This window comes from Podarcis vaucheri, assembly GCF_965113315.1.
Source record: "Podarcis vaucheri genome assembly, chromosome: 4".
In the NCBI taxonomy this organism is placed as follows: Eukaryota; Metazoa; Chordata; class Lepidosauria; order Squamata; family Lacertidae; genus Podarcis; species Podarcis vaucheri.
Window position 1 is genome coordinate 56,418,629 of NC_138762.1, and position 13,922 is coordinate 56,432,550.

At 39.8% G+C, this 13,922-nt stretch overlaps 1 protein-coding gene across 2 annotated transcripts in view; it reads left to right on the forward strand.

The window, feature by feature from the left end:
- Window positions 1-13,922, forward strand: part of TTC3 (tetratricopeptide repeat domain 3) — a 74,508-nt gene that overhangs the window by 9,081 nt on the left and 51,505 nt on the right. For both annotated transcript variants that reach the window (XM_082221300.1, XM_082221301.1), the window contains exons 7-11: window positions 503-556; window positions 1,110-1,233; window positions 9,521-9,606; window positions 10,466-10,560; window positions 11,749-11,811. In XM_082221300.1, the coding sequence (XP_082077426.1) occupies window positions 503-556; window positions 1,110-1,233; window positions 9,521-9,606; window positions 10,466-10,560; window positions 11,749-11,811 (422 nt within the window). The remainder of the gene's footprint in view (window positions 1-502; window positions 557-1,109; window positions 1,234-9,520; window positions 9,607-10,465; window positions 10,561-11,748; window positions 11,812-13,922) is intronic.

Below are 13,922 nucleotides of genomic sequence, written 5' to 3' on the forward strand. Positions count from 1 at the left end.
ACCCTGCCTTTTCCCCCTGACAGGGACTCAAGGCAGCTTACAGATAAGAATAAGAACCACTAAAAATATAGAAAAAGGATAATTAAAAACCAATTAAACATTGATAGAAGTAAAACTATATACATATTGAAGCCATACAAGTAGTTATAATGAAATCAGCATGGCAGCAGCCCTTTCATTAAAAACAATCAGTTTGTGAAAGGCTGCTAGAATAAGAAAGTCTTCATCTGCTGGCGGAAGGACAATAAGGAGGCAGCCAGTCTAGTTTCTCTAGGGAGGGAGGGAGGGAGGGCCAAAGTCTGGGAGCCATGCCTAATCAGAAATAAGGCCCATTGGATTCAGTGGAGCTTCCTTCCTGGTAAGTATAGGTAGGATTGTGTAGTCTTACTCTTGAATCTCAGCTGAAGTTAGAAAACCCCTTCAGATCACTGACATGATGTTAAATGAGTGCAGGTTAGGGTTGTTGATAAGCCTTTGCTCTTTTTCTTCTCTCCACCCCCAGGATGTTCCACGTTTCATCAATGGCATATTGAAAATTGGAGCTGAAATAGACAATGTAAGTTTGTTTTCAACTCAAATACTAGAAGCCTTTTTGCTTCCACTTTTTTTGAATGAACACAATGTTTACTAACATTTATATCCTGCCTTTCATCCATCATGGAAGGCATCGGACCAGTGGTTCCCAGGTGGTCTCCCATCCAGCCGCTGGCCCTCCTAGACCTCCTTAGAGTTAGCAGATTTATAGGAGCTGCAAGCTTGTTGTGGATCATTCATGATCTGAAATGCAGTGGGGTCAGAATGATAATGTGACTTGTGGATCATTGGGAGCAAGCTAAAAACTGCTGTTTGTAAAACCCAATCAGAATGATCTAATGGATGTACTGGGTAACAATCCAGCATAAACAGCAGAGTTCTTGGGGTCTGCAGAAATTAATTCTTTTCATGGAGGCAAGAGTATAACTGCAGGTCACTGGCTTGATTCTGCAGTCTTTATACTATTTAACACCCTCATGCCTGAATGGCTATATTTGTATTTAATTTTAACTTGTCGTTTTTTAAAAGTACTTCAAATAATAGTATCTTCTATATTTCTCCTTCATCTGAAATAGAGAATCTTCAATATTTATGATGCTCTTGACTGGATAAAATATGCTGATGACATCGGTATTTTGCAGAAATTAGAAAAGCTTGGAAATTATTGTTGGCCTTTCCTAGAAGTTTTCTTTGCTGAATGTAAGTTATACACAATGTTACAATGAGTGGTGTATGGAAAAATGTCGTGTTCCTGTGCCTGCTTAATCTTAAACTCTGTGGCTCACAGTTGGGTAATACTTTGACTTAGACCAACCAAAAAGTCACAGAAATGGTGGCAAGCTTTTGAGTTTTGCGGAACTCTTCAACAGGTGAGATGTTACACAAAGCAGGAAGCGGCGAGATGATTATAATCGGGGTTTTTAAAGGCTCTAGATTCAGTTCCAGGATAAAACTTTTATGGAACATCATTCCTCATGAAAAGCTCTGAGAAATCAAAGGCTTGCCATGTTTTTGTGTCTTTTTGGTTTCTCCCCCCAAAAACGTATGGCCCAAAGGTTTTTTTTTTTTTGTGGATCAACACAGTTACCTTTGTTCCATAATACTAGCTCTATAAAGGCAACTGTTTTTTGTTGTTGTTTTGTTTCTCTAGTCCTAACTGAAAGTGATTTTTATGTAGTTGGTGGTTGTTGTTTTTTTTTTTGAGGAAACAGCTTATTCTTCACTGGTATGATGACTCATATCCTGTCTACTACTTAGCCTGTGTTCTTTTCATTTAGACCAAACTGAAGTTAACATATCACTACCAGTTTTACTTCAAGATAGGAAGTCAAGGTCAGGAGGGATACCAAGTTAACTTGTTATTTCTGCAGTTGAAGACCAGAAATACAGCATCCTCCCAATATATACCAGTTGGCAACTTTGTGCTTGCCATGTGCCTTAAGGTTGTTCGCTGGTAAATTTATCGGCCTGGATCCAAAGTACTCTGTGCATCAGTGAGACATTAATTCTCATGCATGGGGGGGTCATAGATTTCTACCACCTCCCAGATACAGTGCCAGTTGCATGCCATGTTGCTTCTTGGAGTAGCTTCTTGGGTAGCAAGAGGGGCTGCATGATTCTTTGGGCCCAGGCCACACTTAAGTGAACCTGTTCTTTGAAATATCATGGATGGGGAAGCTTTTTGGCTCCATAGGATCAACCTTGCAGGCCAAATTTGACAGGTGGGTGGGGGCACCTGCCAGTCACACATCATTATAACATTACAAGGTTGAGAAATAGGTAGTCCTGCCTACATGCCAGAATCTCTGGTGCTGAGCATTGGTCTGGCAAAGCGCTTCTTTCTCCCATCCCTTTCCTACAATTTACAGGCATTGCTTCACATGTGAAAAATCCGCATCATGATTAATGTCTTCAGAAAAGCAGGTTTCTTTCTTTCTTTTTTAAAATAATTTTTATTAAATTTCCATTTAACAATCCAATTGTGTCTCATTAATTAATCCGAATTATGCCAACACATATCATAAAGTCCAAATATTTTGCCGAATTTTCAAAATTTTTGTTGGGGGTACCCATGCTTCGAGCTCAGAAGGGTCCAATCCTCTCATATTTCTTCTGCTTTGATTTTTTTTTTTTTATAATATTTTTTATTAGTTTTACAAAAGTTTTTATAACAGACAAACACAAAAAAGAAAACAAACAAACAAACAAATATAATTTCATAATGTCATTTCATAAACTTCTTTCCTCGGACTTCCCCATACCTCCCCTTTCTGCATCCTCATGTCCAAATTTTATAGCAACTTATAAATGTTTTTTCCAACTCTAATTCGTCATAGTCCTTTCTTATTCTAATCTTATATTACTGCAACCCTTTCTCTCTATAGAATCTCGACATTCTAAACTTCATCAAGTTTATAGTAGTCCTTAAGATAAATCTTGAATTTCTTCCAATCTTCTTCCGCAGTCTCCTTTCCCTGGTCTCGAATTCTGCTCGTCATTTCCGCCAATGTCATATAGTCAATCACTTTCATCTGCCATTCTTCCACGGTGGGTAGATCTTGTGTCTTCCAATACTTTGCGATCAATATTCTTGCTGCTGTTGTTGCGTACATAAAGAAAGTTCTATCCTTTTTTTGCACCAATTGGCCGACAATGCCCAAGAGAAAGGCCTCTGGTTTCTTAAGAAAGGTATATTTAAATACCTTTTTCATTTCATTATATATCATCTCCCAGAAGACCTTAATCTTCGGGCATGTCCACCAAAGATGATAAAAAGTACCTTCAGTTTCCTTACATTTCCAGCATTTATTGTCAGGCAAATGGTAAATTTTTGCTAGCTTAACTGGGGTCATGTACCACCTGTATACCATTTTCATCACATTTTCCTTTAAGGCACTACATGCCGTAAATTTAATTCCGGTGTTCCACAACCTTTCCCAGTCAGCAGACATAATATTATGACCAATGTCCTGTGCCCACTTAATCATAGCTGATTTAACTATTTCATCTTGTGTGTTCCATTTCAACAGCAAGTTATACATTCTTGACAAATTCTTAGTATTGGGTTCTAGCAGTTCTGTCTCGAGTTTTGATTTTTCCACCTGGAAGCCAATTTTCCTGTCTTGTTTAAAAACCTCCGTTATTTGATAATAGTGGAGCCAATCTTGTACTTTGGGTTTTAGTTTTTCATGGCTCTTTAATTTCAGTTTCTCTCCATCCTGTTCTAAAATCTCACAATACTTTGGCCATCCGACCTCCATATTAACTTTCTTATGGGCCTTCGCCTCTAAGGGTGACAACCATCTAGGGGTTTTGTTTTCCAACAGGTCTTTATATCTCATCCAAACATTGAACAACGCTTTCCTTACAATGTGATTTTTAAAGGCACTATGCACTTTGATTTTGTCATACCATAAATATGCATGCCAACCGAATGCGTTATTGAAACCTTCTAAGTCCAAGATATCTGTATTCTCGAGGAGCATCCACTCTTTCAGCCAGCAGAATGCTGCTGCCTCATAGTACAATTTTAAGTCCGGCAGGGCAAATCCCCCTCTTTCTCTTGCATCTGTTAATATTTTATATTTTATTCTGGGCTTTTTGCCCTGCCAGACAAATTTCGCAATATCTTTCTGCCACCTCTTGAAACAGTCCATCTTGTCAATAATCTGCAAAGTTTGAAACAAAAATAACATTCTAGGCAATACATTCATCTTAATTACTGCAATTCGGCCTAACATTGATAATCTCAAATTTGACCATATTTCTAAGTCTTTTTTAATTTCTAACCAACATTTTTCATAATTGTCCTTATATAAATTCAAATTTTTAGATGTTAAATTAACCCCTAGGTATTTCACCTTCTTAACCACCATCAAACCCGTCTCTTCTTGAAACTTATTCTTCTCCATATCTGTCAGGTTTTTCCCTAAGACTTTAGTTTTTTGTTTATTCAATTTAAATCCAGCTACCTGGCCAAATTGTTGAATTATCTCCAACACCTTTTTCGTGCTAGTGTATGGCTCTTGTAAAGTCAGAACTAAGTCATCTGCGAAAGCCCTTAACTTGTAATGTTTTGCTCCGACCTGTACACCTTTAACTTGCTGGTCCTCTCTAATCATGTTCAGCAACACCTCCAGGACCGAAATAAAAAGCAATGGGGAAATTGGGCACCCCTGTCGTGTTCCTTTTTCTATCTTAAGTTCCTCAGTTATTACATTGTTTACAATCAACTTAGCTTTTTGTTCGGAATATATAGCACCCATACCGTTCTCAAAACCTTGTCCTACCCCCATCCCATGAAGGTTCTTTTTCATAAAACTCCAAGAAATGTTGTCAAAGGCTTTCTCCGCATCCACAAATATCAAAACTGCTTTAGTATTTATGTTCACCTCTAACTTTTCCAAAATGTCTATTATATTCCTAACATTGTCTGAGAGGTGTCTCTTTGGGAGAAAGCCTGCTTGGTCTCTATGAATCTTTTCCATCAATACTCTTTTGAATCTTTTTGCTAAAATGTCTGCAAAAATTTTGTAATCCACATTGAGTAACGAGATTGGGCGGTAGTTCTTCAATTGAGTCTTTTCAGTCTCTGTCTTTGGTATGAGTGAAATATATGCTTCTTTCCACGATTCAGGTGCCTTTTTTCCCTCTAAGATCTCATTACAGACATCCTTTAACGGTTGTATCAACCATTCCTTTAACGATTTGTAATATCTGGAAGTCAGTCCATCTGGCCCTGGAGATTTGCCCAATTGCATGTCCTGAATGGCACCCTCTATCTCTTGTTCTGTTATTCTCTGGTTTAGATCCACCTTACTTTGAGGAGAGATTTTTTGTAATCCATGTTTATTAAGGAATTTATCTATGTCTTCTTCATTTTGTAATCCTTGGGAATAAAGTTTTTTGAAATAACTCACAAAACAGTTTCTTATCTCATTTGGTTTAGATATGGTCCTTCCATCCACTTCCAAACTTGAAACTGTATTTAATTTCTGTCTTTTCTTGAGTTGCCATGCCAAGAGTTTGCCACATTTGTCTGCCGACTCAAATGTCTTTTGTCTCATTTGCTTTATTTTCCACTCTATCTCTTGGTTCATCAATTCCATATATTGTGTTTGATACAATTTGATCTCCCTCAAAATCTCCTGGGACTTTGGTTTTGACCTTAATTTTTTCTCTCCTTCTTTTATCTTTTCCAAAAATTTTTCTCTTTTCTCCTTCTGCTTTCTCTTCTTTATTGAGTTTTGTTGAATCAAAAACCCTCGCATCACAGCTTTACTTGCGTCCCAGATCACTCTTCTTTCCACATCGCCCCTTAGATTGATTTCAAAATAGTCCTTTAAAGTTTTTTGGGCCTTCAAGTGGAACTCTCTATCTCGAAACAGGGTGTCATTCATTCTCCATCTAAACTGACCAGTTGTTGTAAGTTTCATTTCCATCTTCACGGCGTTATGGTCGGAGCAGGTTTTTGGGCAGATTTCTACCTTCTTAATCTTCGGAGCCATTCCACTAGTAATCCAGATTTGGTCGATTCTGGTCCAGGTCATCTTTGCTTGGGAGAAAAAGGTTCCCTCTCTTTCAAGAGGGTTCCTTGTTCTCCAAATGTCTATTAAGTCCATATTTTCCGTCATTTCAAAGAAAGTCTTAGGGAGTCTCCCTTCTTTAGTGAGTATCAGTCTTTGTGTCTTGTCCATGTTCGTAGAAACTACACCATTCATATCTCCCATGATTATCATGTTATATTCCAAATAGTCCATCAGGGTTTCATGAAGTTTTTTGAAGAATTCTGCTTTACCTTCATTTGGTGCATAAATCCCAATTATCAAAAATTTTTCTCCTTGTGCTTGAATCTCCACCGCTAAATATCTTCCTTCTTCATCTTTAAAAATCATTTTTGGGGCCCACTTCTCTTTTACATAAATCACAACTCCTCTTTTTTTCACTTTGTCGGACGAAATAAATTCTTGTCCCAATTTTTTATTCATAAGCAGTCTCCTGTGGGCTCTGGTTATGTGAGTTTCCTGTAAACAAATCACGTCCAGTTGTTCTCTGTACAAAATGTGGAATACTTGTCGTCTCTTCAAAGGCATGTTCATCCCATTACAATTCCAACTAAGGAATTGCAGGGCCATCTTGTTATTTTTCTGGTATTCCTCCAACTGCTCCCAATTGTTGTTCCTCCTCTGTTGGTGGTGGAAGGTTCTGTCCAAATGAGAGGTTCAAGATATCTATTACACTCCTTTGCTCAGCAATTGGGTCTACAGTTCCTTTCTGTAGATCTTCTTGATTTTTATGCAGGAAACTGTCTTTATCCTGTGTCGTCTTTATTTTCACCTTCTTCCCCCTATAGTCAAAGGACAGTCCCTGTGGAAATTCCCACCTAAAACGGATGTTGTTCTTCTTGAGCAGGTAAACCAGGTCCTTATAAGAAGCTCTCAAGTCCAGAATATGTTTAGGGATATCTTTAAAAATCTGTATTGGTGAATTCCCAATTTGTAAGGCCTTTTCAAAATGCAGTCTTAATATTTTGTCTCTTTCCTCCTTCGATCTCAAGGTGATCAAGCAGTCTCTCGGTACCTTTCTATTCTGTCTTCTACCCAGTCTGAATGCCGTTGTGATTTTGATTTCGTCTTCCTCTAAGTCTTCCCAAGCATCAGCAAACTCCTTCGTTAAAAAGTCCGTGAGATTGTCTCCTTCGTCCTCTGGAATTGATCGTAATTTCAGATTCCTTTCTTTTCTTTGTAGTTCCCACAGTGCCAGAGTTGCATCGTGGTCATAGACCTTCCTGGCAATCGGTTCTAATTTTTCCTGAGTCTCTCCAGCAATAGTTCTGGCTTCCTCCGCAATTTGACGTGTGGCAGAGTTCTCTTGCGTAAGCTTATTTATAGATTCTGTATTCAAATCAAGTCTTGCTGTCAAGTCTGTCAATTTCTGTGAGTTCTCTGTCAATTTCTTAGTGTTCTCTGCCGTTTGCTTTGTTAAATTCTCCAGGGATTGATTTATCTTAAGAAGGGCTTGCGATACTGCATCCATGGAGACTGCTGTGCCTCTTTCTTGTCCTGTTGTCACTGTAGAAGTTATTCCTGAGATCGAGCCTCTTTTCTTGTGTTGCTGCAGCTGTTGTTGATATTGCCTTGTCTTGGCTCTCGTGCTTATCTCGTCTGCTGGGCCACTCATATCCCAAGGTCGTTTCCCACAAGAGCCTTCTCCTAGAAAAAATTCCACTGTCCCAAAGCGTAGCAACTTTTAGTTTACCCTCTAGAGGGAGCAAATCAGAATGTCCACAAACCGAAATAAAGAGTGTTAAAAAGCAAATTTATCAGGAGGCTTCTATAAGTATAACGCAACACTTTCCCAGTAAATAGAGTCCCAGCCTTCCCTGATATAATGTATCCACAAAGTCCCAAAACTTTGTAACCAATAAACAATAAAGCTTCCACTTTGTTACTTTCACAGGAATCTGAAGTCAATTCAGTGTTCCTTTGTTTTATGAGCAGTTCGTACCAGGTTGGAGGCTGCAGAAAGTTTCCTTTTCCTTTAAATTAGTCATGCAGCTTATAAAGTCACTTTTTCCTCCCCTCTGCCCTGCAAGCTGGAGGGGATAGTCAAAGTCCAAATGTCGGGTTCAAGCATTTAAAGACGATTTTCCCTTACGGATGCAGCTTAGTAACTTTCGTTGCTTTGGTTATCATGCAGTCGGGGGAAGGCAGACTTCCTTAATTTTTGCCTTTCCCGTTTTCAGCCTAATTTCAGGTAGTTTTAATTCGAGTAGAGGTTCAGTCTTACTCACGGGTCTTTTTTGTCCAGATTATTCAGGAAGGGAATCGGCGCTCTCCACTAATGGCGACGCGGCTTCACTCTGCGGGCTGGGTAGCGATTCTCAGCACCGCGCTCCCCCGTTGTCGTTCCGGAGCCTTTAAAAAGGCTCTTTCTGCGGTAAAGAGGGGGCGCTTCGGGTGCCCACCGAATCTCCTTGTTCACAGGACCCGTTCCTGTGATTTTAGGGGTCTCCCGCTTGCCGAAGCGGGTCAGACCCGAACTCGCAGAGCCGTCCTCTCTCCGGAGCTCGGAGAGAGAGCAGCCATTAGCTGTCTTCCAATCTTCTTGTTGTTATCATTTTTCTTCTTAATAACCTGTGAGTTATTTCCACAAGTGAGTTGAAGCAAACATTGTTATAGTCCTGTGTTGATTTTCACGCTAATCCAAAAGTCCTATTCAAGCGGCAGGTGCCATTTTGGCACTTCCCATAATATACAGTCTAAGCATCTGCTCATTAACTTTCCCAGACCAGTTGCTCCATAAATCAGCCTTTCCAGGGGAGTTCTTGCCAAATCGGACGTAGAATTCAAATAAGATAACAGAACGTGGCTCACCTCCCCCTTTGACTGTAAATTTGCAACAAAGTCTGTCTCATAAGAAAAGCAGGTTTCTTTCAGCGACCGGGGGTGGGGGAAGCAGGGACTGTAGGAGGGACTTCTCCCTCACCCAGCTAGCTGGCGTTTTCTTTTGTTTGTTTTCTTTGACTGTTCCTGACATTGAACAGGCATGCACAGCCAAATTGAGCTGGATTTAACCCCTGCTCATCAACAGTCAAGGGGGGGGAGTGTCAATCTTGCTAGCTTTGACTTTGAGCACCTGTTAGGAACAAGGTTCCCTTCTGGGAACAAGGATTCGACACAGAATTCAACCCCTCTCTCCCTCCCTTGCTCAAGGGACATCAGCCCAGGGACAGGTGGCATGATTTGGGAGAAAGTGACTTTGTTAGTAAAAAAAATAAATCTCTTTCTGCAACTTTGAAATCTTTTTTGATTTGGAAAATAAAAATGGAAGATTGAACTACTCACTTGGATTACACTAGTGTACATATGTGTGATATTTATATAGTTCTCAAAGGAATAATTTTGGGCAGGGAAAAGTAACTCTTAAGTACATGTCGATACTACAGTTGGTAGCAGTAAACATTGTACTGTGTTTCACTTTGTAGACAAGCATCTTATAAGCAAAATTATATTGGAGGACTACAACTTAATAGAAGCATTTGAATCTCAAAACTGTGACGGTTGTATGAAGGTAAGATTTAAGCAAAACGTTGTATTAAAAAAATAAGAGCTTACTTGTAAATGCCACACCTTTCATTTGGTCAGAGAAACCACCCTCTAGTGGTATCTCAGTCTTGTCTCAATTGAGCTTCAGTTTATTGGCTCTCATCTGGTTTATTACCAAGGCCAGGCACCAGTCCAGAACATTCACCGCCACATCTGCTTGAGCTGTAAAGGAGATGTAGAGTCGGGTGTCATCAGCATATAGATGAAAGCAAATTCCAGAACTCTTGGATGACCCCCACTAAGTTTCATGAAGATGTTATATAGCATGGGGGATAAAATCAAACCCTGAGGAACCCTGTAATGGAGATTCTTCCAAGCAGTGATCCAAGTTAAAAGTGGAATCACTGCCAAACGGTATCCGCAACTCCCAGCTCCGACAGTCTCCCCAAAAGAATACCATGGTCATTTGTATTGAAAGCCACTGAGAGGTCAAGGAGAATTAACAGGGACACACTCCCCTTGTCCCAACACAAGTCATGAACAAGGGTGACCAAGGCCATCACACTCATCCAAGAGGTCTGAAGTTGGTTCAAAACCACCCATTCAAGAACTTTACCTGAGAAAGGAACGTTTGCAACATGCCTATAGTTGTTCGAGTGTTCTGGATCCAAGGATTTATCAGAGAATGGTCTCACTGCTGAAATTGCTTGTTTGTATCGTGGCTTGTTAGCATCCAAACACAGTCATTGTGTAACACAATCTTAAAAATAAGTTAAAGATGTTTCATAGTTCAAGATGAATTTAGTAAACTGTATATATATATGCACCCATCTGAAATTTCTTTACAATTGAAGTTAATTTGAATTTGTCCTGTTTCATTACAGAAAAGCGATCTCATGAAAAATTGGGGAAATGAAGCATTTGCTAAAGAGCAATTTGATATTGCTGCCGCTTCCTATACAAAAGCTATAGAATTATGGTAAGGGATAAATTATATTAATGAACAAAGGTGTAGAAAGGTGCATTTGAGATAAGAACCTTTTTGGACAGAAGATGAAAGAATGAAGAGAAGAGTAGTTCCCAAAGACAGCTGCACATATACAGAGTATGGGGTATGGAATCCACTATGGGTATTGTAGTGTTTCTTTGCATTCTTAGTGCCCTTCTAATTAGATTTTACTTCACCTGAAAATGTCTATTTGCTTTCAGAGGGGTTTATTTTGTCCTTGGCTCTTGTCACCAAACAATTAGCATCTTTTAGTGGATCATGTTGACCTGAGAGCAGAATCCCTTAAGTAGGATTTTAAAGGTCCAGTAGGGAGTAGTGACTGTTTAACAAACCAGATGATTTATCGCCTCAATCTGGATTAAGATTTGGTCTTTTGAGACAGAAGAAACAGTGCGCCCCCCACTGTTTTTTCTTTTGGTAGCCATTCCTAATACACCATGGGTTTTGTCCAACAGTGTCCCTCAGCTGATGGTAAGGCTTCCTAGAGGAAAGAAGCAATTTTCAACCACTTCCTTTGCTCCACTAGCTCACGGTGCACCACTTAAATCTGCTCTGGGGGGCTTCCCAACTTTCTACAGCAATTTGGAGAGTGTGAGGGGTCTGCAAGGGAGAGGGGGGGGAATGCTCTGCTGCTGGAAGCCTTACTGTCAGCTGAGTAGCACTGTTTGTGAGAACTGCGTATTTTATAGCTTTTCAGTAGAGATACAGGATGGCAGAATTTTAAAAAACCTGTCATATTTGAAACCACTTGAATAGCAAAGCTTGGCAATGTATCTGGTAAGTATCCCCACTAATACAAATCAGTATTACAGTACTGAAATTGAGTGCTGTGCCTATCAGTAGTACTTACTATTTGCAGTAATCACTACCTATGTCATCTGCAACAATTGTGACTTTAGCTTCGGTTAGGCTGACACTGGGACTGCAGGTGTACCTGTTTCTGAATTCACCCTACATGGGGAGACTACTGTAAACTATTCTCAATGAGTTTGTTATGCAGACCACAGCTTTTCAAACCTTGCGTATTAACTGCTACCAAAAATCCAAACTAAGGCAGAAAAGTCATATTGGATAATTACATATAAATACATGTATGGCTTCAGGAGACTATTTTGGTTCAGAGTAAATAAACTGAATGCAATCTAACCTTTTTTAAAGGCCTGAAAATCACATTCTTTATGGCAACCGGGCTCTCTGTTTTATCCGAACTGGACAATATAAGTAAGTATAATTTTTTTTCATGGGATTCAATGACTACATTTGAATGGAACCCTAAACTATGGTTTAGTGTTACATAAGTGACTCTAGCCTTTTCTCCTGGGCTCACATGCTCCCCTCTTCCTCTGCATGACATGTGATCGGAAAGAGAAGTTTTGAAGCTCTTGTTCTTATTCAGCTGTGGGTATTTATAACTGTGGTTAGTTTAAAACAAGTCTACTTCAAATCATGGTTTATGAAGCTGGCTTATTAAACTAACCACAGTTAATCACAGTTCTTGGTTTGGATGAAATGGCAAAAGTTTGCTTGAAAGGCAAGTGGAATTCTATGCATTCAAACCCCTTGGGCAGAAGGGACTGGGAATGGAGGAGTGTGAAAGCTTAAGAGGGCTTGCAGTTGAGTGTTCAAACACTGCCTAAGTATATTTATCTAAGCTGAATATCAATCTCATGCTCCGTTTTTTAAAGCTGTGTTGCTTTAAGAGACTAAATGGCTATGAAACATTTTATCCGCACATTTATAAAGTTAAAATTTCAGCTGCGAAATTTAGTATTATTTTACATTAGAGAGGATTTATTTCAGTTTGTCATAGTGTCTCATCCTCTTCCACACCCACTTGCTCAATGGCATGAGCAAGAGCGAAAAAGCAATGAATTTTTAGTTTAATGGAAGGAAGGAATTCAGGAGGAGGGCATTAAATTGGAAATGTTTTCAGCTAATCTCAGTTTTTAGAGCTTTTGGGTTTGGTTTTGATCTCTTTTGGGACTTTGAATCTTGGGGAAGCTGGTGAGCATTGCATTTAATGCATGTTAGTGTCAAATAAAAAAAGTGATCTCTTAAAGACAGAAATACACAGTGGTTAGAGACCAAAGAACAAATGAACAAAAGAATTGTAGGGATCCCAAGGGTCATCTAGTCCAGCCTCCTGCAATGCAGGAATCTTAACGAAAGCATTCATCAAAGATGGCCATCCAACCTCTGCTTGAAAACCTCCAATGGAGGAGAGTCAATAATAATAATAATAATAATAATATAGTAAGTAAGTAAGATATTTGATGTTAGCCTCCCTGGCCAAGACCGGGCTCAGGGAGGCTAACATCAAATATCAAATACATCAAAACACAATCAAACAATTGATTAAAATACAGCTTAAAAATTAGAATCAGGATAAAATTAGATGATTGCCCACGAATTACAACCATAGGGGTTGGGAACCTCAAGTATTCATCAGGGCCAGCTATCCATGTTGGTCCCATGTGAGCCGATAAAAGGGCCAAAGAGGTAACTTACAGGGTCCCATAGAGGGGGGTCAAACTGGGCCCGGACAAAAGGCCAGGCGGAACAACTCCATCTTGCAGGCCCTGCGGAAAGATGTCAAGTCCCGCAGGGCCCTGGTCTCCTGCGACAGAGTGTTCCACCAGGCTGGGGCCAAAGCTGAAAATAATATAATAAATATATTATTTATACCCCGCCCATCTGGCTGGGTTTCCCCAGCCACTCTGGGCGACTTCCAACAAAAGACTAGAAGGGAGACCACTCCACTGTCAAACAGCTCTTAGCGTTTAGTCCTTCCTGATGTTTAGTCCATAGAACTAGTTCAGTTAAGTACTTTGAAACTGCAGATAGTTTCAAAAAAGTAGTTTATTGGATGGTAAGGAGATCAGGTGCTCAGAGCAAAAATAAATATGATAAATTCCACCAGGTATGACCCAAGCCACCTCTTTGGATCCCAACCTGTGCTGTATTTTCTGTATTGCTTTTCTGTATCTTGGAGGTGAATATGACTCCTCCTCCTCCTTGAGGAGTAAGGATTTTTTTTTTTTTTTGGTAAATTAGCATAGATTCCAACTTTACAGAGTGGACAGTGTGCCCGGCTTAGTGTTTTGGTTAGACTTGTAGGAATGCTGGATGGTACAGTGGTGCCTCGCAAGACGAAAAGAATCCGTTCTGTGATTCTCTTCGTCTAGCGGTTTTTTTTTCGTCTTGCGAAGCAAGCCCATTGAAGGATTAGCGGATTAGCGCTATTAGCGGCTTTTAGAGGCTTTTAGCGGCTTATCTGCTGATCGGATCAGCTGATAAGCGACTTAGCGCTATTAGCGCTATTAGCGGCTTAT